Raw genomic sequence first — 26732 nt, 5'->3', positions numbered from 1 at the left:
TACAATTAAAATATGTATTTTATTTCTTTGATCGCTAATTTAAGGCATAAATCAACTATTGAGAAACTATTACTAATTATTATTTTTTTTTAATACTGTATGTTAACTAGAGATTATGTACAATTATTTCATAATAATTCGCTTTAATAATTCGCTTTTGTTATGATAATATCAACGATATAGGAACGTATATATGTACGCGTGTATATGTGCATCAATAATCTATGAATCAATTAAATATCTAATTAGAGATTTACGTTAACTTGTCACTAATGTTAAGTGCTCAGTTGTACCATCTTGTTTTTGAGGATTTTGCTATCACAATGGTTAAGTATGTATTGCTTCCATCTCTCTAAATTTCTCTTTATCATCGATTAATTAATCAACAGTTATAGCGGAAGCAACTTTACAGAAGTTTAGTAAAATACTCTAACGAATAAAAATACAATGTATCTCCTCTATATATATTCTATTTGTTCGAAAAAATATTCTTTTAGTTAAATATAACTCTTTTCTTCCTTTTCACCAGCCTTATTTCTTATTATAATTCCGAACCACTCTAATTATACCGTCATCACTTGGTTTTGTTCTAAATGTGCGCGAATTATCTCTCTCAAGTTTCAAACTATAAAAATTAATTAGAATCATAGTATTTTATGAAAAAATACACGAATTTCTATCTAGTAAGATTCGCAGAGTACACAGATTAGGTCAATAGAGAGAAAACATCGCATTTTCTATTTGATTGATTCTGTAAGTGTGTGTGTGTGTGTGTGTGTGTGTGTGTGTGTGTGTGTGTGTGTGTGTGTGTGTGTGTGTGTGTGGGCGCGCGCGCGCGCTTTATTAAAAGATCTGTGAAACAAAAGTTTTGTTTATGGAATCCAAAGAATTTATGGAATTTACGCATAATTGAAAATTTATGGATCTAACTGTGTAGATATAAAAATATGTAAGAATTATTTCATTTTGTTAGTAAGTTGTGTAGTAAGTTGTAGTTAAGTATAATCGTGAATAAGTATCTGTGAATAAGTACCTGTGCAAATAAGAACATAAGAGTTGTAATCTGTTTTTAAGTATCCTTTATGTAGTAAAATGCAAGTTTGTGAAAATATTTGTAAATATAAATATATGTAAATAGGAATCAGAAATCATCAAATTTAACAATATGCAGCAGTGAAAGAAGTTATAAGTCAAAATTTTATTTTAGGGCCTAAGATTAATGCGCTAATTTATGATATTCATAGAATTCAATAATCGATCAATATCTAAAAGCAAAAATCTAATAATAAAGAATTATAAAGATATTTAATAGTTATACTGTTTGCGCTTTAATAAATGATTCACGTAGGTAAGCATCTATAAATTCAAAGATCTTCACTTCACACATAGAAATATATGAACAAAAAGAGGAAAAGAGAAAAACTTGGATATCTCACATAGGATTTAAAAATTTGAGTTGTATAATAAGTCATGAATTATACCACATCTCTTTGTAAAGAATTTAAAAATTAAGAAAACATCTATTCCTTCATCCATGAAAGCAAAAAAAGGAACGTGCCTATGAAAGCGTTATTTTTTGAAAATCATCAAAGCGTGTTCTTGTAACATTTCAATTTGGCACTATTCTTGTGCCATTGCATAAACTTTCCTGAACGTTACATTGTCAAGCGCAAACATCAGCACTCAGAGGCACCAATTTTCCATTTAATTTCAAGAATGCAATTATACTATATCATTCATTAAGTATGTGTAAATAATAGCGAATTTTATTCATTAGACTACATCAGATTAGTGCACATTAAAGACTGCTACATATGAAATATCTAAATGTAGTAGCATAATATCACTTCCTTAATAATGAAATTATTAATTCATATTCAGTTAAATAATGACAAATTCATTATTGATTATTTATATAATCATTTTGAAGTGTTTATATATTTTTACATTTCAATAATTTCATGTATATCAGCATTTAGTATGCGATAACCCGGTGTAGTGCAGTGGAATTTGCTATAATTCGCATCAAAATGTATAGCTAAACTATTTACACAGTTTCATATTAAAAAGAGGCAGTCGAAATGAATATAGGAGAATGTAATAATAATATCAATGAAAACAGATATCAATATGTTCAAGAATTATAAAAATGTGAGATAAAACCTCTATAAAATACAAAAGAATTAAAGATTTATGCAAATGAGATCCAACAATCTAATGATTGATAATCTTTTTGTATTATATATGTATATGTGAATGTATGTATCTATATATATATATATATATATATATATATATATATATATGTATATATGGATATATATATATGTATATATGTGTGTCTTATATCTCTACTTAAATTACATGACATCGCTCATCAGCTTCATCTCTAACATGGACCCTATCAATGAATTATATTATACATATACATTTCAATCTAATGAAAATAGAAATCTGTATTCGCAAATTGGCGCTAGGACTTTAAAAGACCCTGATGTAAAACAGATATATAAGACAGTTTTGAAAGTTGGGCAAATTTAAAGAGATAGAGAGAAGGGAGAAAGGAGAGGACAGGAGAGGAGAGGAGAGGAGAAGAGAGAGGAGGAGAGAGAGAGAGAGAGAGAGAGAGAGAGAGAGAGAGAGAGAGAGAGAGACACTGTATGTATTAAGTCGATTAAGGCACAATCAACCAGGTAGAGGAGCCTCCTCATAGAAATCTAATTCGTCTTCGACTTCATGCTCGGATCCTTTGCTGTCGAGGGCACGTAGTTCTGCGGTGGTGAAGAAGTGGCTCATTTGAGCACGTAGCGGTATCATTAGGATAAGGAAAAAAGGCAGAGCCAGAGCAGCTCTGGTGCTCTTAACGATCCATAATATGGCCAGGCACAAGATCTGTATGAAAGTGAAGATGTGCATCTTGTAGGTTTGCACGCGGCGCACATAATTTGCTGTGCCATGATGCTTAACTGGCACGAAAAAGAGCTTGACACGATCAAACAGTTGTACGCCGTTCGTCGATGAGATGCCCATGTACAGGAACACACCAAGTAGGACGGACATTGGTACTCGTCTCAGCAGCGGTGCCATTAGCACGCTCACGCCTATAAGTATCGCGACCAGAAGAGCGCTTACTCGTTGCTCCTTCACCTCAACGATGTGCGGCTTATCGCCAGGCGCGTGAGTGCGTGACATCACTGTTACGGCGGACACATGGGTAAGGGAGCGTACCGATGCGGCGCTACACCAGGGCGCACCCATCAAGCCACATCCTACATTCATTAGGCAAACCACTACGATGTCCATGTGGTAGCCATTACCCTTCCGCAGTTTGCGCTCTTTTTTATCGATAATCAATCTGAAAAACAGACATCGTGATTAGTCAGAATACAAACTGTTTCTGATAGCTAACGAATGTGATTTAAATTAAATTTACACTTACTCCGATATTTGAGTTTCCATAAACACCAGAATATAAACTAGGAAAGCTGGCACAAAACAAGCTACAGCCATCCATAGTGGTATAGGTTTCTCATATCCAGCGGGAGACACAAACCAACTTCTACCGGGTACAGTCGGAGAAAGTCCCTCGGGAACCAGTAACTTCTCCGTTTTTACCATAACTAGATAGTCGATCAGGACGAAAACGACGATGCTGATAGGAACACCAAAGTCTCCGAAAGCTCTTCGTGCATTACGGCCCAAATAATGGCTGTTGCGGAATATTCTCAGGTAATACGCACCTAGAAAGGTGCCCAGACAAAGGATGGTACACATTAGAGCCGTATTAGGTTGATTGATCGGCAGTCCATCTACGTCATGGCTCGGTATCAATTCGTGAGTATTCTCCAAACGTAAGTTCTCCTCGGTTCCATTCCACAGTGATCTGATGATCTTCATCTCGGTAACATAGAGTGGATAGGTTGTATCATTGGCGTCCGGCCCAAAGCTGTATTCATGGAGAAGAGGATTACGCACAAAGTAATTGTAAAGCTTGATGAACGTCTCGACGATGTAAAGAATGGAAATCAGTCCAGTAAAGATTTCTTCAGTGAAACGCGTGAAGAGTCGTACAAGGACTGAACCTTCGACGCAGGCGATCGCCAAGGCGATAATGCCCATCCAGACGCCAACGTATACTCGTACGGTAAGAAATTCAAGTTCATTCGCCAAGCAAAAGTTATACAGACTCTCGTCAAAGAGCAATAATGGACCGGTCGTGCCTATAATCACGAGTGGTTGAGTGGCGAATAGTGCCATCACTACACCTGTCCATGAACCGGAGACCAGAGTCTCGGAGATGCCTATTACATTCTGTGTTTTGTCGCTCATCAGGCCACCAAAAGTGATGGCGGTGCACAAAGCGGCGAAATACATGAAGATAGCTGCCGCGATACAGGAAGAGCTCAGACCGTCCGTGAAATCGGACAGATAGAAGGGGTAGCGTCGCTTAATATCGTTGATCAGGCCGCCGAATGGTCGTTTGGTACGTCGCAACGGATCATCATCGTCTCCTGATGGCTTTTTTTCCTCTTCGCCGGCTAGAAGTGCTGTTTTATATGTATACACACACACACACACACACACATATACATTATACATTGCGGACGAATAATAATAAAAAATGATAGAACGAAAATCATCATGTTTCAAGTATTCACCAAAACGGTTTATCAGATTTAAAAGGTTTTCTAATATTTAGAAAAAATTACCTTTCTTTATAGCTGCCTCACTTTGGACCGGCTTACTCTTCTCTTCGAGTGCTTTCGCCTTCCTCTTTCGGATAGCTTCGCTCTTTGCCTTAAGTTCATCGAACGGTAGCAAGGCCTGTCTCTCCCAATCGCCGGGTGGCAGTACAATCGAATCATCTAGGAACTCGTTAATTGCTGAGAGCAACTCTCGCCTTTCGTTGGCTTTATAAGCGACTTTATGGAACGATGTGTTCGCCATTAGAGTGGAAATCGATCGACCGATCTCGTGATAATCCAAATCCGCGTTTCTCGGCCCCAATAGGGTAAACATAAATCTGACCGGTATCGTGACCTCCGTGATGGACGGCATAAATACACCTTCCGCCAATCGTACAAAGGCTATCGTCGGCTGATCCAGAAAGTCGACGGCGCCAACAAGTACAACTGTCGCTTCAGCACCGGCTGGAATTCTCTTGAGAATATAATCGTTGTGACTCTTCTTCAAGTCTTCGTTACTGCTCATGTACGTTAATTCCTCCTTCATATCGATCACCGTATGATTACTATCGAGCGCCAGGTTCGATGATACGATTTTCGGCTTTGCATCGTGCAGATTCTGTCGGATGTTTCGAAAACTTTTATAGAACAATCTAAGAATTTTATAGTTCCATCAAAGAAAGAGAAAAATGGAAGATTTACGTCTGCAGTAAGAAAAATTCGATCGACTGTTTCTCAATATCTTGAAATTAGAAAAACCTATGTCACTGAGCAGTTGCTATTAAACAAAAGAATAAATCAAGAGATAAATGGTCTATTAATTGATATAAATATTATATAAATAATAAATCGGTAAAAAGAATTATTTGTAAACATATAACTTATTTTTCATGAAAATATAACATATAGAATTGTTTCAACTTATAGAATGAGACATCTGCTTATCTAGTTTCATGATATTGCTTAATTTATTAAGAAAATGTTATTTAAAATAATAATAAATAATAAATTTTATACAAAAAAGCAACCTGACTGGTTATTTTTAAGTTTGGAATTAAACACAGAATAAAAAAATACATTATAAAAAACATTAAGAAAACCGTACAGAGTATTTGTGAATGCACACACACACACGCGCACACGCACGCACGCACGCACGCACACACGCACGCACACACACATTAGAATAATACATGAAAATACGCTATGAATAGAGCGGGTAATTTATTTTAAAGATTATAAAGGCATAAAATAGTTGATGTGAACATTGCGAGAGATATGTCATATCTTCGTGATTCGTTTCGCAATAATTAAATAAAATTAAGCAAAAAGAAAAAAATAATAAGCTATAAGATTAAAATTTGAATAAAAGCACGACGTACGATTGTAAGCATTTGTAGCCGTCGTTATCATGACCGGCGAACGGTCTACCTAATATTTCTAGAACTACATGAATATTTCTAGAATCACTTTAACCCACGTATAGGACTAGTCATGCTAAGAAGACACTCCGTGAAGACGCAACATAACAGAAAAACTGCAAGCTGTAGAAACGCGCTGCGATTTAGTCCTATCGGACTACAAAATAAAACTGTGGCATTTATTTACAGAAATAATGAAGAACAAAATGTAAAAAAGTGAGTCCACTTAAATAAGTTTTTTACTAATTTTAAAAAATTACATAGAAGCTAAATTATACATCTAATATGAACCTTAAAGTTAATATTGTTGATGATTGTTTCAATTAATTTTCAATACTGCTCTCTTTATATCTACTCATTTGTTATAACTAACGATAATTTAATGATGAATATTAACGTTGTATCAATTGTGTGTCAATATTAGGCATATAAAACGCAAAAGTTCAGATTATTAAATCAGATTATTGAAAGTATTAACTCAATAAAATGTCGTTTCATGTTTTAATTGTATATAATCAATTCTCAAAGAGAGAATTGTGAAAATCGACGGACGTTTATTGTCCCCCAAAATCTATGCCGAATTTACTATAAAATGTATGTAAAAATTCATATGAGAAGTGCGAGTGAATAGAATGAAGAAATAAGAGTAATAAGAATAAAAAAAACTGCGTTTGATTCGGGAAACGAGAGATTTACATGTTGGATTACATGGTTCTCAGCAGCTTCCCGCGCAGCATCTTCTTCCTCCAGCCAGATGGACTGTGGAAATAATATTAGCACACTGTCAGTTAAACCTATTCCCTAATAATCACCTGTTGCGACTACTCACTACTTATCGCGTTTGATACATTGCCCCTGCAGATGATCTTCGACATTTCCATAAACTGTGACATTCGCATGGAATTGATTTATTTTTAAATTCGCGAACATGAGAAGATATATCAGCATTCAACATGTAGTCACAATTTTTATTTTCATTTTTCATAATCACGACATTCTAAACGTGCAAACTACATTGCAAATCCAAGGTTGCAGTTTGTAGAATAACTAAAATTGAGTTGGGTCTCATCAAATCAAATTTATTCATTATTTAGCAGTTTTGAAGCCTGTAAACACGATTATTAGCGTATTGAGCAATCGATTATCACAATTTTTCACCTTAAATAGGTGTTTAATAATTAATAATTTTTGACACAAGCGATTTGAAAATGAATCTTGCGAATTTTAATCAAGAATCAGTCATTTTCATGCGCATGATGCATATTACATGAAAAGATCTCTCATTACAGATGTATTACCTGAAGACTGGTATAACTGGAATAACTTCTCTTGCCGCCGAATCGGAAACCACGTTCGTGTTCGTGCACATGTCTATGTCTGAGCAGAAGTGCTCTCATCACGACCGGTCTGTCCTCGGCCAGGATAAGCTCCTCGATGACCATCTGCTCGACTATCCTGTAAGCTAACCCGGGCAGATCTTTTTCCTCCAGATCGAGGAGGACCACGCCAGTTTCCAGGCAACGACGGAGGTTTAACAAAGAATGAAAACTAAGGGAAGCCACATGAGGCCTTCCCCATCTATCAGCACCCTCCTCAACGTCCTCCTCGTATTTGATCCACCTAGCAGTTTCTCGCCATTCGCGTTCCTCACCTAGGCCATGTAGCTCGTCCAGTTGGACAAATACCTCATGTGGAGAATGATCATACATTTTCTTAAAGGTGTCATGAGGGATGCCACCCTCCTTCCGTCGACCAATCTGCACTGTCGAATGAGCAGCTTTGTGCCGGCGCATGCCACGCGGATCATCGCTACGATGCGATTCCAGATCGTCGATGTCGAGCTCTTGCAAGGTACTCGCTTCTTCTGGCTGAACGCTAACGCGTCGGGCGAGCAAACTCGAACTGTCCGGGAGACCGGCTCCCGATCGTTTCCGCCATTGTGGATCCTCCTGCAGAGAGTACTTGCGAGATTTGTGATGATGACGTCTGGAAGAATAGTCGATAATTGAGTGGTTAGTTAAATCTTTTTATAAGAAAAGGAACTTTTATTACTTTTAGAGAAAGTAAAAGAATTATTCTCTGGTAATAAAGAAAAGAAAGGGTCATGTCATAAAGAAAAGAAAAGGTCAATCAGAACCATCAAATGTAAGCGTATATTAGGCATACAAATTTTTTGATCTTACTGAGATAATTGCGATAAACATGCATTTACTATATCAAACTCTATATTTTTACTATATTCCAACTCTGATTGGACTTAATTTTATCGTAACAATCGAATCTATTACATTCAAAAGTAATTTCTGCTTGGGAAATTGTAATATGAAGAGAATTAAGAAATTCAGACAGTCTGAATGAAGCTGATGTCTAATCAAGTCTGATTGTATATATACATACATTTTTTAGCACACCCCATAAATCTTGAACCTACTATCTGACTTGGTACCGCTTCGTACCGGAATTGTCGCGCTGTAAATCTAGCCCATTGCTCGTGATGGTACGAAATAAGGGTCGGTTGTTTCGTGTTCATAATTGCGCGGTTTATACAGTGCAAATATGAATCCGCAAAACTGTGACATGAAATGCGACCGTCGGATTTAAACTTTCGCCTTTAAAATATCGAGGATGATTTGAGTCTGTGCATGTGCTGTCTGCAGACACAATATTCAATCTAAAGTTACTTTGACCCGTATTCTCATCAAGATGTTGTTGACTAATCGGAAAAAAGTATTATACACTCATTCGATGCTACATACATCGTTAATTAGACCAACACCTAATTTTCTTTTTCTCTTTCTTATGCTTTTTACAAGCCGTCATCTTGAGACAACTTACTTATGTTCGTGTTTCTGATGGCGTCGGCATTTTCGATCGTCTTCATGGCCGCTCAGAGCAATATCCATCGATACTTCCGGTATTTGCGTACTCGATGCATCCTCTTCCTTAATTTTTTCAAATTGTACTACTCTTGGACTACCGACGGTTGGACTATCATTAAAACCAGAAGCCGCTCTCTCCGAGATTGGCGCTTCGCTCTCACTGCTGCCTACATTTTCAGTTTCTTCTGCAGTTTCTTCATCAATTTCGGCCTCAACTTCGTTTGTAACAGTTGATTGCAATCCATTACGGTTCATTCCGTCAACCTCTTGGACTTCGTTACTCCGCGCTTGGACATTGCCACGATCCTCCTCGATGTACACTTCTGCTGATCCTTCACTAAAGATGAAAATCAAAGAAAAACCGAGACTACTTTTCTTCATTTTAATTTCTCAGCAAAAAGATTCTTATGTTCATTCGATCGAACTTTGCTGATTCGAATTTGAAGAATTTGATAAAATTGTCCCTCAAAGTTATCATAAGTTAATCAGTTAAACATTCCTGTTTCTTTTAGGATTTAAGAATATTAAGTTAATCATGTACTTCGCATAATGAAATCGATCGTCGGCATACATTACATTTGATACAAAAGAAATATGTTCTTTTGAATGACGATTCGCACGAGAATGACGAAAATTTCAATTCAACAACTCAATCCGAGAAAATTACGAAATAGATTTTGTCGAGTGTTTGCTTTTTAAGCAACTTACGGTGAAAGATGTCTTCGCATAGATCTGGAATGCAGACTCTTCAGGGGCATGTGTGGATGTGGATAGCTTCTTTTGCGGTATTCTAAAGTTTGTTATTTTTATAATTTTCAATTCTCGACAAAATGATAAATAATAATTCGAAAAGAAATTATATAACTCACGATTGAAATCGCGATCGCCGCCATATCGTGATGGTGGACCACGATCGCGATCTCGATCTCGATCAGATTCAGTCGATTCCGAGGGTGAGCCAAGTCGGGCTACGTCAAACTTTTCCCCGGCATCCATCGCAAAAACCTTCTCCATCTCTTCGTCAAGTTCTGGTCCCATTTCTGCGGCATGCCCGTCGACCTGACATATCAAATAAACATGTACATTAACATTTATCGTTGTTGCTACTTAAATGCTGTGAATTATTTTAATTATTTCGCGGAAACAGAATCTCTTGAAAAATCCTTTTCAAGATGTCCTAGGTACATAAGAGTTAGATGAGTACATTAATTGCCCTAGGCTACTCTCTCCCTCCCTCTCTCTCTCTCTCTCTCTCTCTCTCTCTCTCTCTCTCTCTCTCTCTCTCTCTCTCTCTCTCTACTTATGCAATTCAGGTAGAATCGATACAGAATATCGATTTTCGCGGAGAGCAACCTACTCTTGTGAGTGCTAGCTGCCTTATTAGCATTATCCTGAGTTATTTAAAAAAAGTGATGTATGATGTCCATATATTATTTTTCTACCTCTAATCTAAAAAAAAAAAGATTATTCATCGTATGCAATCAATTATTAAGCACCAGCCATGCGCAATTTTATTTATCAATCTCGTTTGAGAACGAAAATTCGCTTTGAAGTTCATATTCTCGTCAACTTTCATATTCTCCTACAGGCTTAAAAATATGCTGCTAACATATCTGTCGAGTCAAGCACGTAACGCTTGTTCACAATAGTCAAAGAGAACCATTGAGAATCGATCCCGCATTTCGCAACACATTGTCAAAATTCTGTTTTATGTCACGACGAAAAGAAATTTGTGACGCATGGAAATAAATATGATTTTCCAATAAAGTTTCAGTTGTAAAATTTACTTTTTGCTGCAAGAAATTAAGCCGGTACTTTCGGCACAAATTTAAACTTTGTAGAACAATAAAAATATATATACCACCGGTTGTTTCAATATTAAAAGAAAGATGAAAACATGAAAACACACAAAAAACTTTTTCATTATGCATCGCACTAACAGATCTCGAGACAATATCGAATTAAGCTGCGACGTCATCTGGCACGACTATCAAAACGAACGTTGCACAGTCATTCGCCAAGTTTTCTGCGAATTGCTCATCCGAGAACTTGGTAAAACTGAACTAAAAAATATAGTTGTTTCATTACGCGATACAACCAGTTCTCTAATTTTGTGACAAAATTATATTAGAGTTTTACAAGCGGACTTTCTTTTCTTTTAACACAATTTTCACATTTCGACGTGGATGAGAGTATAGAAGAATGTCAATTTTTCTCTACAAACGAGAATAATTTAGTGGCGAATATCAATTTCGATGAATATTATTATCTAGTATCTGAATTTTATAGTTAACATCTGCTTGATTAATCTGATTCGCGATACAATAATTTTAATAACGAATAATTAATGTGAATTAGCGAATTATAAATATATAGAAACAAATTAAATACTTGGAGACTATTTCTCTTATGCACTAATTGCTAATCTATTTTAGATAGATAAATGATGTTCTGCGTTTTTCATTCGTTTTCTTGCTCAAATAAGGATTTATGAAATATCTGAAAGATCTGAAATCTTGAAAGATCTGAAAGATCTGAAATCTTATTATATATCTTCTTTCAAAAGGAGTTGCTGTTTAAAAAACATTTTTTATTTTAACAGTTTGTAATGAAAATTTCATTAGAATCTCTAAATTTCCAAAATCCCAGTTTTCAACAAGAAAAATTTGGATCTCACAAATTTCGGATGTATAGCTGTACGTATAGCTGCTTCTAACTTTTCACAATCCACTGCTAATAACTAGTATCATAGCAATTTCAAATTTCTTATGTCATACTTCACTGAACGATATACAAAAGATGTAAAGCGCAAAGAGGGAGAATAGCTACTTTGAGAACAGCTGCGAAAGAAGTGTGAAGACTTGGCCTCCTCATTCGGATAATGACAATTTATTCGATCGTGCAAATTACGGACGTCAGAGGAATTAGGATGGCCGTCATTTCAAGAGATGAGACAGTGCATTCACCTGGTGTGTCGTTCGCAAGGATCGTCGTAGCCAGCGGAGAACTTTGCCCCGCGCCCGTTGCAGAAACGACTTCCCGGAGGAACCGGCGGTGGCCTCGGGCATGGCATCCCGAGTGACAACCCGGCCGGTCGGCGCTCCGAGCTGGAGGAATCCAAACTGAGGGTGGAGGGTGATGCTCGCCGGAGCGGGAAGAGAGAAAGAAGAGAAAGCTAGGGTGGGGAACGGGCAATGGTCCGTGGAAGGGGTGGATCGATATCAACCCCATACGCTCAATCGAGGAGCAACCGCTTCATTCTTCTTTTTCCTTCCCCCTTTCCTCATCATTCGATTTATCAGAATTTCAATTCAGGATTTTCAATTTCCCTTCGTGTAAACCAATTTCCTAACCAATAGTCATTTAACTTTGAGCGTGCCACTTCTGACGAATTAACTCACTGATATAAAAGAGAAAGATTGTGATTTCTTTTTACGAAAAAATTTTTATAAATGTCTCACATTAAATCTTTTCAAGAGAAAGAAAAAATATTTTTGTATTTTTTACTATATACCCGCGACACTTTGCTAGTTACATCATCAAGTTCATTAATTTATAATTTGATCAATTGGACGAAAAACGAGCTAGAGAATTGCAGCAAACGAAACAGCAGCTGGTACATTTTGATACAACCAAGAGTTATCCTCTGTACGATCTAATCTTCCGTAAAGAAGATGAGTATATTCGTATTTTATCGGTGCATTTTGAATCGAATGTGTAGAAAGACTGTGCGAGTGATTGACGAAGGCTAGCAAGCGCAACAAGTGTCAATCGACCGTGAAATCTGGAATAGAAGGGCTTGAATAAAACGGAACTCGAGAACGAAAGAAAGAGAAAATTCATGGTAAAGAAGACGGAAAGAGACTCGTCGCGGATGAAAAAACTTAGCTGATGATGCTGAATACTAGGTGGTAAGTGGTACAACTGACAAAGAAGACGAAAATCAAATCCGAGGCAATTTCGACTAGGCCTAGGTCATAAAAATATCATCGATTATTGTTAGCAAAGAAGCACGCGAGAAAGAGAAGAAAGCGTGATATCCATGATCTCTCTCATCTCCTGATCATCGCGACTTTGTGGGATGAATCGTCGAATATTTCACGATCACTATCATCTACTAGCACTATCTTGTGCGGCTGATACGATCGCACCAGAAAGAGCTGGAATTGGAGGCGAGTAAGAGTAAGCTTTCCATCGATCGCATCTTCTCATTTCCTCGCTTGACGTGCGCTTGCCGCTTCCTGCTCCAACTGACCTTGAACCTGAACACCTCCCCAGGTTTATTCCCCGGTCACACTAGCGGCGACCTTTCCTCCCGAATGCCGACAGGGGAAATCGATGAAGTACTTAGTATTTGATAAACGAGAAGCTTAATTTTCTACCAGTAATCGTTTCGATTATTTTTGCAACTACTAAGGTCGATATACGATTAAATCCTAGGTATAACAAAATAAAAAAAACATATTCTTTACGCATTTTTATGCAATGTTACATATGTTGTTTTCAAATAACGTTTTGAAAACATAAGAAAATTAAATACTATACATACAGAATGTTTCTTGGTTTCTGCGACAGGTTGTTAAACTAATTAATTTAATTTTCCTTCGAGATATTTTTATATATCAAGAGACACGAGTGGTGTCTCGATACCAAGTTCATGCGCAGCGAAGTTCGCGTAAAACGGGACGCCCGTGGCTCTCTTTACGCGAGACCCCGAGATGAACTCGGTCTGAACATTTTCATATTTCAGCAACGACTGCATCGATTAAGTTCTAACTATAAGTTCTAACGCTTATTCGATAGCTGAGTATCAAATTATATGAGAAAAATGTTTTTATCTTTTTTTGTCGTGTTCTGACAAACTGATATCGCGACGCAACTTCAAATTGATTTAAATTGGTTTAATTAGTTTAAATTTTAAGAAACATTCTGGTCGTCGCCGTCACTTTTTTTTTCTGTCGCAAGAGGCGCTAATGAACGTCTCTGTATGACAGCTGCGTCTTGCAGCGCTCATTTTTTTGATATGTCTTTGACAGATGTGAAATTGTATGCATTAATAAAATAATAAGTAAAATTATATAAAAAGTTTTATTTATAAATATTTTTAAAAGTAATATTTACATTATTAATGTTATAAGATAAACAGTAAGAGTATAATGCAATATAATGCAATAAGTGTGTACATACGTGTTTTAATGCGACCCGGGCGCGCCAAGTTTATTAAATTAGAAATTGGCATCAGTTCTTGATATCACATCTTTTGTACCAATATAAAATTTATTACTAAAAAGACTTTTATAGATAGAAATTTTTATATAAAATTCTTTCTTTTACATAAATAAGAAAAGGGGTACGTAAACTTGGCATTATTTTTTACCTTTTTTTAAATATATCTTTTTCAAACATTTATAGAAGTAATGATTCGTTGATTGACTGGAAAGACATCCATCGAAAATCACGCACGTAGCTATTGTTAATACACATATACATTTTAACATGTATCAAAGTAACTTTTAATTGATCATCATTAAAGTTGAATGAAGTTTTATCATATTAAATCGTGCATTGAAGGGTATGCGATCGGCTTTCTTCAACTTCAAGGCGCACGCGATTTCGCAGCCTTCCGCATCCGTGAACATGTCCGAGGCCGGCGCGGCCAACCCTGCACGGCAAGTTAAATGAACATCCGACCTTGAACTTGACTGAGAAACGAAGGGCGATTGACCGCAAGGGAATACTTGAGAGATAGAGATGAAGGAAAAATACGAATTTTAAATCCCATTCATGAATTTTTTTCTTTCCGAACCAATCTTTTCGAATTTATCGTTGTGCTATTCTCGCTCTAAAGCGGCGCTCTAAATTGCAACACGTCGCGAAAATAACAACAGCAACTTTGCATTTATATATATATATATATATATATATATATATATATATACTGCAACACTGCAGATCATTTTTCAATATTCTATCACCTAATATCGCAAGTTAGGACAAAATTTTCAAGAATTTTTAGCCAGAAAAGAATTGCCGACGTAAAAATGATACAAGATTCCTTGAACCAAAGACTCAGTATAGTTTCAAAATTGTGTTGATTTTTGAAACTGAAAAAAAAAAACGGCAAAATGATGTTTGGTACAATCGTAACAAATTGACTAATCCTTTTTGTCGTGTTGAGCGGAATGGAATGATCTCGTGAAAAATGCGCGTCTTATGGCAACGATACGTTATCATGGAAAGTGAACCCCTACCTTTGGGATAGTTGGAAACATAGGAGAAATCTCTCTTATGAATCAATCGTATGCCGTTTCGCCATAAACAGGCTACCTGTACACTGACAATGTCAGAAGCAATCAAGCTGTATGATAGCGACGATACGATTGACACCATTCTTGATAATCGAATTTACGACTTCCGATCTTGCGTAAGCACTTGAATGGTACATCAGCGAACTCGTTAATGTTTTAAATCCCACACGATGCAAAATGAGACAAGACCGCAACAAAAGAGTATCGAGATAGAATAACACGTGTTTAGAATAAAACAAATCTATTCAGAATCGTTTCGTTATTCATTCATACATCTGTAAATTACAGTTTTAGGGTTAAAAGAAAAAAAAAAGAAAAAAATAGGACATGTCAAATCGAATTTCCAGACATTTCGTCCAATTTGCGTTTCTATTAGGCGACTTCCTGTTCCATAGGGGCAAAAGAGGGGTGAAGGGGCGACACTTAGCTGTTCGATCGCTCGATCCAGGTCAGCGGGACGAAACTAATCGCGACCAATCACGAATTGAAAAACTATATGTATATGTTGAAAGTTGCCGGAAGATTATGTCAAAGATGACAAAATTGTAATATTCATGATAATGACGAAAAGAAGGATCTACAGATGCGTGAAAATGAAAAATTTATGACAAATTTAGTCGTTAGTAATAGTCGGGTTGATGATAGTCGCAATGACAACGATCCAGATCTAGCGCATCTGGATTCGATTTTGCTCCCTCGAGCTTACGTAATCGCTTATGCGCGATGTATGCGCGAGATTCGCAATTATTATGCGATGATCCCGCATCATATCGATGGTGCACTTTGAGGGCTTCATCGAGCACGGAGTTTACAGGTCTCTACATCGCGAAGGACTATGGCTCAAGTACGATGGTTTAGCGTGCGCGACGTAGAAGTCCCGGCAACTTTCCTTTCCGATCGAAGTCACGTGCTGCCGCACCGTTTCGCGTTTCTAGCCCGTGTCGTGCGATCCGCGCGCGCCACACACGGTGTCAAATGGTTATTGACCCGTGACCGTCAACAATCAGGCCAATCAGTCCTGCTCTAGGTCGTCCCGCTTTACGAATCTATGTCGGAGTTAGGAGACAACCGCGATAAAACGCATGCGATAATTCGCACGTCATTTCGCAGAGCGACGTAGAAGCGAGACGAGGGTCTCTGCTCCCTCGTACATACATACATACATATCGGAACATACAATACGCGACTCATTCCGCATGCACGAATGTGTGATACGGATCGTTGTGACTCATTCGGGAGCCTCATTACATCTGCTTACGTTCGATTTGAACGATAACACATGCGGAAAACGCGAATTTATTTATTTAGTCTCGTTGGATTTTTTATGCGAATGTAAAAGTCGATGCGTCACTCTGAAATATGAAAACGTCCATCGCAGTGAGTTTCGCATCGTAACCATTTGATAAGCTGGTTTTTCTGCTGAATTAGGGAACTCATCGAGAAAGCTAAAAGCGAAAATGGTGACAAGTATTTTTTACGATCAGCTTACCAAAAATTACCTAAAAAATTATCTAAAATAAATAAAATAACAACGGAGAGAATGCATATTTGACGTAAGAGATATATATTAGCGTTAGAATTTTGTGCTAAAAATTCTTAGATGCACAGGAATCTGCGATACGAAGAATGCGCAAACTGGGGTCGCAAATTTGTACACGGATGTGAGAGATATTATGTCGAGCATTCAAGTAACGCGATATGTGTACGTTTATCGTAGTAGCATACCCAAGTGCATACCAATTTCGAATAATTACAATATGGAATATCGTTTGTCAACTGTTGTACCGCTATCATAAATCATCGATAAATCGATAGCTGTTAGGTCAGTAATATGTTCGAATGTGTGAAAACGATGTGTGTAGACGATTTTCTTTCGATTTTCTTTCAATCCTTTGACAGTGAGATCTTACATATGAATTATTCGTCGAGCACTCACCGATACTCGTTTGCCGAAGCCGAGGAAGGAGAGCTTCCTCCTGGATCCGTCGGTGTTCTCCATCCTTTATCGGCCGCGGCAGTTGATGGTGCAGCTTAAGGCTGTGTCTTTTTCCTAGGTGCCCGGCCGATCCTGAGTCGCGACGGCGATGTCCACATGTGGAGTAATCGCTGTGATGGCAGCTCCGTTCTGTTGACTGCTGAAATGCCACATTTATGTTGTGATTGCGATTGGAATTGGATAAAGAACGACGGAATAAAATAGTTAGTTTAGTCGGTGCTCCAAGTTCATTTAAAATATTATATCTAGGATGCAATTTTATTTAATGGAGAAAGCCGTCTGCGTCTAGGAAAGTAAAAGTATAGAATCATTTATAAGTTATAAGAGCTACTAATGAAATTATTCGACATTCAAATACGCGATGCTGTATATGATATTGTAATGTGAATAAATTCAACTGGAAGATTTTCCGATAGAAACGAGAGGCTTTTCGGACACACAAACCGAGAAGGAACGACAGGATAGTGATCTCACGAGCACTCGTTCGCGAACTATCGCGAACGATCGCGAGGAGCTCTCGAGCGACACGGCCGCGGCCGGCGTCAAGAATGAGATATACCTCGTCGAGAGTGACCGATGACTATCAGCAATTCCAATACCCATCTTTGTATTTACGCATTCGTATTTATCCATCTTTTGAATACGACATTCGACATCACGACGATTAAAATATCAATACTCTTGTATAACGAATCTGTATCTCGATTTCGTCGAGTTCTATTTGTTTAGAATCAGAACTACGTTCACATAAATGTATACCTTTATTCTCCTTTCAATGTTTCTTCTTAAAAATCAGACCTCAAAATTGTACTTTCGATGAACCTGTGTTTTATATATACCTGTGTCTTCTTAACTTACCTTCTTATATATGTATATAGTTAATTGTTTATTAATTTATCACAATGCGATGAGAATCACGCTTCGAAGCGCAGTCAACGGATCTTCCTACCCATCTCGGGTTACGCGTTGCAATGTGATGATGTAACCGACACACCCGACACTTTTCCCTCCGTTTCTTGACACACTCATATCGGCAATCAACATAATTTAGCCTGTCGCATCACTTGACACGTAATTTTCATCTTTGTTTTACCACAATTATGTAACGACGATTGCATCAACATTTGGTTAAATTAAACAATTTTTCTCCTCGCGTATCTCATGATGCATACGCAAATAAATATATACATATATTGTATCCATAATTTATTATATGCATATTATCAATATTACTCAGATTGATTGTCTCCTGTTGTATCCTACAGATTCGAGTATTCATTAACATTATAACTTGGCAGTACCTTTCGTTTTACTTCCGTATCTCTACGTAGACTTGCATCCCTTAGACACCCCTTATGCTTTTTCAAGGATCTCGTAACAATAATCCTAAGAACTTGACGATCGGCTTTATTGTTGAACAACAGACTGCACGGCATGTGGTATGTGCGAATATATAGATATATGGATCTAAAGATCATTTCACAACAATAATATTATTGTCTATGTATGATCAAATGTCAATTAAAAATAACTACGTTATATATAAAAGATATACAATATTTTTGTGTGAGCGCGTTATAATATTGTTTAATATTTATTTAACTATATTTGATAAAATACACTACAATTATTAACACTATTTTCTAAATCCTATGGCACGTGCGTATCGGTCACTTGATATCTTTGTCTATCTAAACATCCACCTTTCTATTTTAAGTCCTCAAAAAATGCTATTTATTGACGACGCACTCGACTTTCGGTATAGCTCAGCGTGGAGACACCTTAAACCTGTGTTGCGTTATAATGAGAAGATCTGGTGGCAAGAACCGGCCGGTTCTCCCATTTGTCGTCGTTTGTTTGACGAAAAGATGGACCTTTGTAAATGCAACATCTGCCACGACGATGTTACGTCAAGTTTTTTTCTTTCGTGGCGCCTATTTGTGTGTGTGTGTGTGTGTGTGTGTGTGTGTGTGTGTGTGCGCGCGCGCGCGCGCGCTTTTATCCTGTCAGGTTTTATTCATGGATAAAATTTTCGCGTGGAAGTGCACATCGCGACAGCAAATTTGAGCGACACATCATACTATCTTCGATGGAATCTTGATTTTCTTCATTGACATATGATAATTGGTACGCACCAAATTGGTCAACAATTTTCTTATACTTTATACTAGGCGGCTTAAGATGACAGATATTCTAAACCTGCGACATCCAAAACACAAATGCACGATATTTCTGACAAACGCGTTTCGTTAAATTCTTAGTACTAACGACTACAGTATATTGCGGTTATTGAGCGAATGCAAGAATAATATGTCTAGAGGTCGTTAAGTAATCGATTGAATTTTCTATTAGATAACTATGAGAATTGTCTTGACTGGTCCCAGACAAAAAAAATGATAGAACAATAATAATTTTTGCTCCAAGTCCATCATAAATTAATTTTTATTGTTCGACAACTAGATAGATACTATTTACATTAGGCAATCTGTGTGTGTGTGTGTGTGTGTGTGTGTGTGTGCGCGCGCGCGCGCGTGTGTGTGTCATATGTATATGTACGTTGGTCAACAATAAAAATTTATGACGGATTTAGAACAAAAAATATTATTTATATACATATTATATACATATCTATATGTATATAAATTCGAAAATGATAATATATGTATAGGAAGAATCTTAATAAATGAAAAATAAGATTCCTTCTCAACAAATTTAAATTTTCACTAAACAAGCACAAGACAATTTAGTATGATTGAGCATTTGACCTAGTAAAAACAAAAAAAAACAAAAAAAAACGATAAATAACTGAATGTACATTACGTATGTATATGTACGTTTCACGCGAATAGTCAAGGTTTACGACCGAACTCGGATTATTAAATTATTAGAATGTTTTATGAACTGAAATACATACGGACTCAATCATTGAGATATCAATTGTTGAGAAGCGCTGTACCGTTATACATTACATATATATATATATATATATATATATACAAATGTTGCACATTTAATAACATTTTTGACAAAGCTTAGATATAACGTATATTAAATGATCGATTTTCTGTCGACAATAATAACTTTTATCGATTATATTCCTTGAAGGATAATTATCTGCCCCCACCTTCTATAATACCGCAACTTCCTTCTAATCCATCTCTTATAATATTTAGCTGTAATATTCGAGAAATATTCTCGCTGACTGTGACTAGACAATGCTGTAGGCAAGATGAGAGAATCTTTTGAGATCCTGCGTTTGCAAGTGAACGAGATACAGAATGATTCCTTGCAAGAGAGAAAGGAGCGCCTATATTTCCCTTCTCGCATCACCTTTGTAGGACAAGGTTACATAAGCGGGGAGGGCTACAGTGTGGAGGTTTTTGACCTGGTTTCACGGAACCCTGATTTATATCTATCATACTTCGTCTCCATACGTACTCCATAGAGATATGTACAGTAAAGCCTATTAATGGTAGCGACTAGGAAATATACTGGAAATCACAATATTTAAAACCTAAAAATAAAATAAATTATTTTTTATTTCCCATACTCTATCTCTATCCCTATGGAATAATAAACGCAATCGAAAAATCGGATGGAATGAGAAATTCTGAATACTAATTGCGATAACTGTAACAATATTGCGCAGCAAAACATATCTCGGTATATTTGAAAAAATGTCTTATCGTATAATTTGCAATTTTTTGGAAAAAAAATAATTGGAAAATAATTTGCAATATATCTTGAATAATATATTATAAAATAATAATAAATAATATATTATAATTTAAGATATATGAAATGCATAAGCGATATTCTTTTCCATTTGATTTCATGAATATATTAGCAGGAAATATATTAGCAGAAAATTTGAAAAAAGTCGGCATTCTTCTTTAAAGATATTCAGAGAGAAACTGTTGACATACTATTACAATACATTCTATTGCATGTTGTCTATATGCTTGCACATGTATTATGTCCTTTTTTGGTGCGTGCATGTGTGGCGACGCATCGCTCCGTCCACATTTCGCTTCTCGACAGAAAGAAACAGTTCTCGCGTTCCTTTTGTGTAACCGCCAACAGATCATAAAACCTTCTCTCGTGGAAAATTCCACAGGCAAAAGCAGAACGAAAAAGAGCCTCCCGGGCCTTTCCTCTCTCCAGAACGATCTCTCTCTCTCGCAATCTTTATAACTGCTATAATGCATTTTCATCAGAGAAATCAATTTCTACAAAGTGCAGCGAGAATATAACAAGTGATATATGACAAAAATTCACAACACATTTTGTGATTCGTTATTATATGTATATGTAACAGTATTATTAGTATATCGTCATTTTAGATGATACGATATATCGTCATTTTAGATGATACGATTATATTCAACCGTTAATTTTCTTTACAATTGGCAAATCGAAAACATTTTCAAAAATTAAATAGAAAATAAATTAAGGAATTTTATTTCATTAATTCTAATGGAATTGTGACAACACATGCACACACATACATATTATATGTTTCTTTTCCTTTCCTTTTACAATAATATCACGTCAACGATGGCGATAGTACCTTAATTGATGCAATTAACATGCTGTCCACACTTGAAATAATCGTCAAACAATTATTATGCATACAGCGTCACATCGAATTATCTCGATACGCCTTTCTTTTTAATCATGCCCTTGTAGAATTGTTAAAAATAATCGGTATGTCTTCTGATATATCTGCACAATGTGCAAAACAATTTAAATTTACTGTAAATTACTTAATACATTTAATACAACCACCCATTTCAAATATTTTTATGTGCAAATACATGGTGCTAGTTTCGTATTCCACTCATTCCGAGAACCAATCGAGAAGGGTGATAAACGAGCGTGCAACGCATGCATCCATTTATGACGGCTCGTTTTATTTTTTTGAATCATGCAATTAGATCGACGGCCGAAATTCCGTATGGGGAACAAGGACATGGCATTCTCATAGTGCCTCATAGTGGTGCTCAACGCCTCATCACGACGATGATTCATCATCACGAGACGTCGCGTGCACGATTAAGCTCATTGAAAGCGAGACCGCCTCGTGACTTCGATGATCGAACCCGCGGACTTCGATAATCGTCGCGCGCGAATGACGTGACAACGAATCCTGCCGCCGAGTATTAGAGTTTATTTTATTTCAGCGGAATTTTGAACGCACTACCTATGAACGACTCACCTGGAAGTTGTAATTGGAAGTCATCGAGCCGCGCTTACAAAGCGCGCTTTAAATATCACAAATATGTTTATCGCGACTCTCGCATTGTGGTCAATTATTTAGCGTCGACTTTTAAAGAATCGACTTTTATTGTAAAAGAAAACACAAAATACAAGAAGATGGAACCAACGTGCACCAACATAAATACTTCACATCAAAAAATCCGCATAGTAAAAACTTGACCAACGATTACAACAAATGGCGAGTAGAAATGTAAAAGAGACTAGTCATTAACAAATTTAAAAACGACATTAAACCCGTTTAATGGCTCTGGCTGAGATGTTATTCGGCTACAATAATTTATAAATGAGATAGAATTCTTCTTTTTCCTTTCGCGTGCAATAAATCTGCTAGATTCTAAATTTATCAGCCTGATAAAATAAATAAATATAATATTGCCTGTATTTTAGAATTTAAAGAACACAAGTTACATATTATAGTAAGAGTCGAGTTTGAGAAGAATCATTAATAAAATAAATAGCTCGCTCTATCCTTTTTTCAAGTTTACAATCTTTAAAAATAATTATCTGACTCTTTGGAAATCTGGCATCTTGCTAGCGACAAAAGAGCGACATGTGCTTCTCGTTGTTTCGCCTAATCACAGCGCGTTATTATGCCGTTCCGGCACGGACTAACGCGTAGCGTGGATCTCTCCATCAGTCATAACTGTCTCGGGATAAAGTAACAACAGCGGACAAGCGTGGATTTGACGACGGAAAGAGTTGTATAATGCATGGATCCCAGTCTAGAAAATGTGTGGTGAGCCACTCCCATCAACCCGGTTCGAAAATAGAAAGGACCCCTCGCGTTCCCGTCCCTCTTCTTGTTCCTAATTTTGCGCGACTTTAACAAGTTTCCGTTCAATCTTTATTACTTTATTACTTGTTTTGATTTATATTTTGTTGTACACGAAAGAGTAAAGAGGTGCCATTATTATTATACTTCTATTACTTTTTCTAATTTCAAGTCAGATAGCCTTATTATCTATACGCATTTATCGCGCTGGTCGATAAATTCTTGTCGCCTCGCGCACATTCCAGTTAACGTTGGTGTCGAACGAAGGCTCGACTAGTGAAAATCGCCTGTTCGCCAATCCTCATACCAACAACAAAGACAAATTTTTTTCACTTGATAATGTAGCAAAAACTTTTCCTTGCTCGGAAACTCGTTGCGTAATGTAAAAATTGGTGTTTAACGATTATGGCGATTATGTGTTGCCAGCAGAGCAAATACATACAAATAAAGTGCGTCGTAGCGCTCAAGGTACGACTGACGTCACAGTAATGTGCAAAAAATTATTTTACAATAAATTAGCTTAAATATCATTACTTAGGTTCACAACTTGCTTTATCCCGAAAGGGTAACCGCTATCATAAATCAACGTAGTCTTTCACGACTTGTATAAAATTCAGCCATGTGTGTAATCAATATTAATAAGAAATGTAAAAAAATTTTACTCGTGGAGACTTTTCGTTCAATAATCTGTCTTTTTTTTTTTCCTTCTTAAAATTTTGGACGAATGCAATATGCGAATTATCGCGACTCGTCGCGAAATGTCGATGTGGAACATGGTACGAGGTAGGTTTCCGCGTGGCCTCGCGATCGGCAAATTCGATCCAGGCTGATCCAAGCCGAACCAAACTGATCCAGGGTGATCTAAGCTGATCCAGGTGCAGCACACGATTTACGTACCTAGATTCCGAATCGATCGTTCGATGCGCACCACTCGCGCGGACAGCAGCGCGGCCGCACGAGCCACGACCGGACCCACAGTCCGCTCTTCGATTCCGACTCCGCTTTTCCGCGCGTTACGTGCTACGTCTTCGGTGCGTGGTGCGTGGTGCGTGGTGCGTTTGCGAGGACGAGGGTGAAGACGAAGACGAGGACAGGAAAGGCGGATGACACGCGCGGTTTATCGTGTTGGGTTATTCACGACCAAGGCACGGCGCGACGATCATGCGCGCAGGAGCAACGCCGTTGACAAACTGACTGCCGGCCAGTCGGCAGTCGGTATAATCCGGAATGGGCTTCCCTTGGGAAACGACGTCCCTCTCGCTCGCTCACGTTCGTTCGTTTACTCGCTCGCACGCTTGCCGCTCCTCGAGCGGAGAAACGAAGAGAGAGGAGAGAAAGCAGTAGCGGGAATCGAATATTTGCGACCAGCCGACCAGCCGGCCGGCCGGCCGGCCGGCTGGCCGGCGGCCGGCCGATCGGCCGATCAGCCAATCGCGTGGATCGATCCGGGTTCCGTTCCTCGAAGCGAGTTGACTCATTTCTTCAATTTCTTCCAAATATTTTTAAATTTAAATACTTTATTATTCCTTTTTTCCTTCACATATTCTTAGAGCAAAACAACGTGTATCGCTGTTATATCTACTGTTTTCCTTCATTCAACCTTCGATAATCGGATGCGTATTATACACTTACATTTGCGACTTTTATTTGCGAATTATTCAGAGATGAAAAAAACTCGCTTGAAGATCTGTTGAAGAACTGTTATAGATCTGATATCGATTTTTTTTTCGATTCACTCTTTTTCCAGTATTCCACCTCGAACAATAAAAATAAGAAAACGCGTTAGACTAGACGCGTGTGAAATGCCGCTCCTACGAAACAAAGGAAAAATGTTTCTTGTCGCGCGTGCCTTTATTGCACTTCGAAACTTTCCCGCATTTCGTCCAGTGTTCGTGACGTGGTGCGATCTCTTATCGTCATGCTATTTCGATAAGTTTTCAGTGTGCAAATACGTGTATTCCTTATGACGGACAACGAATTGGGTCGGTCGTGGAAGGCTCGAGAAATCGAATTCTCCCGTGCGGCTTTTAATGAATATACATCGGATCCGTTTGTCCCATTTTTTCACTCGTCATCTTGTAGTATCAACCATACTATATGTAGATTACCGGGCGGCGTATGCCGCTGATCACATATGCATGCATTTGCAACAAGTATTTAGAGCGCCTCCACTTTGTAAGCTGCATATGCATTTATGCAAACTTCAGGATCAACGTAACGGCATGTTTATATGGCACGGTTTTATAACGTTTAGGGAAACAACCTCGATTATATTTCCTCACGGTATTTGTCAAATTTCCAACAAATTTTCTTTAAATTGAGCGCACTCCTTCAAAGAGTGAACGATCGATGATGGAAAGATATCTTGAAATGCTCTGTCCACATTGAGAGTAAAGCACGCGAACGATAATACCACAATAAAAGCTAACAATGCGTTAAACGTATTCGCTGTCGCAAATTGTTATCGATTCAACAATAGAGTATAGGTCGTTACGACGCGTTAAATCATCGATGATATTGTTCCGACTAGCGATACTTGATGATCCGATTTTTTATGATCCATTCTCGATATGATTAATTTCATATTAGTTTCGTATGCGAGCGTGCCACGCAGAACTCGTGCCCGCATCTATCGCATCGTTACGTATCGTTAACGTATTTTGATCAGTAAAGTCAATCCTATCTATAAATAAATTATAAAATAACGACAGGATTTAAATATGATGAAATACTTTAAATAAAATGCGCAGTTTTACCTTATTGATTTATTATTTCCGTAAGATATTCTCTTGCTAGAAATGTTTTCGGAATGAGATAACTATGATGTCAGAATAAAAGAATGTACAGATCGTGGAAGGATTAAGGACCGAACGTTGAGGATGTTACGAACAAGCGAATATTAATACGTCCGTTTAATGTGATACATGAGGCATGATGATACTATCGGCTTGGTAAAGACAGTGATCGTTATATTATTCGTGATGATGATAATAATATATATATAATATGTATATAATATATATATATATATATATATATATATATATATATTATATACATATATTATATACATATATATATATATAGCTCAACGTACAAATTATACCTTAATATATTCTAACGCAGAGCGTTATTTTATATACACAGCCTTAGACCATCTGATTGGTCTAGGTACGTCGATCTACAAATCGGTTCCAGATTCGACTTTTAGGATTGAAGCTTGGGAACCACGTTAGATCCTGCGTCCTATAGTAGCTGCAGATCCTCCTCCTGACTTACGAACTTTTCAACCACGCGACGCGTCCCAACACATATGCCACATTCCTATTACTAATTATCGACATTTATACATAGTACAACCAAATTTCTCACACACATCCACATACACACG

General features: G+C 37.3%; 1 protein-coding gene across 6 annotated transcripts; it reads right to left on the bottom strand.

Moving 5' to 3' along the window:
- Positions 1-26724, bottom strand: Ae2 (anion exchange protein Ae2). Of its 6 annotated transcripts, XM_011637844.2 has the most exons (10): positions 24239-26724; positions 17230-17425; positions 9855-10044; positions 9694-9775; positions 8942-9322; positions 7405-8092; positions 6803-6865; positions 4710-5304; positions 3440-4547; positions 1-3355 (listed from the first exon to the last, which is right to left on the bottom strand). In XM_011637844.2, the coding sequence occupies exons 2-10, from the start codon at positions 17290-17292 to the stop codon at positions 2686-2688; spliced, it is 3840 nt and encodes a 1279-aa protein (XP_011636146.2). In that variant the 5' UTR covers positions 17293-17425; positions 24239-26724; the 3' UTR covers positions 1-2685. The 6 variants fall into 6 exon arrangements, with proteins under 6 accessions (XP_011636146.2, XP_011636145.2, XP_011636142.2 ...); XM_011637843.2 differs by lacking the exon at positions 24239-26724 and having other exon boundaries at positions 17230-17428; XM_011637840.2 differs by lacking the exons at positions 17230-17425; positions 24239-26724 and adding an exon at positions 11952-12111.
- Between the last annotated feature and the right edge of the window lie 8 nt (positions 26725-26732).

Source organism: Pogonomyrmex barbatus, unplaced genomic scaffold (assembly GCF_055798465.1).
Source record: "Pogonomyrmex barbatus isolate J1 unplaced genomic scaffold, ASM5579846v1 scaffold11, whole genome shotgun sequence".
NCBI classification, from domain to species: Eukaryota; Metazoa; Arthropoda; class Insecta; order Hymenoptera; family Formicidae; genus Pogonomyrmex; species Pogonomyrmex barbatus.
Note: the sequence above shows the minus strand (reverse complement) of the source record. Positions and strands in the feature narration are given on the sequence as shown.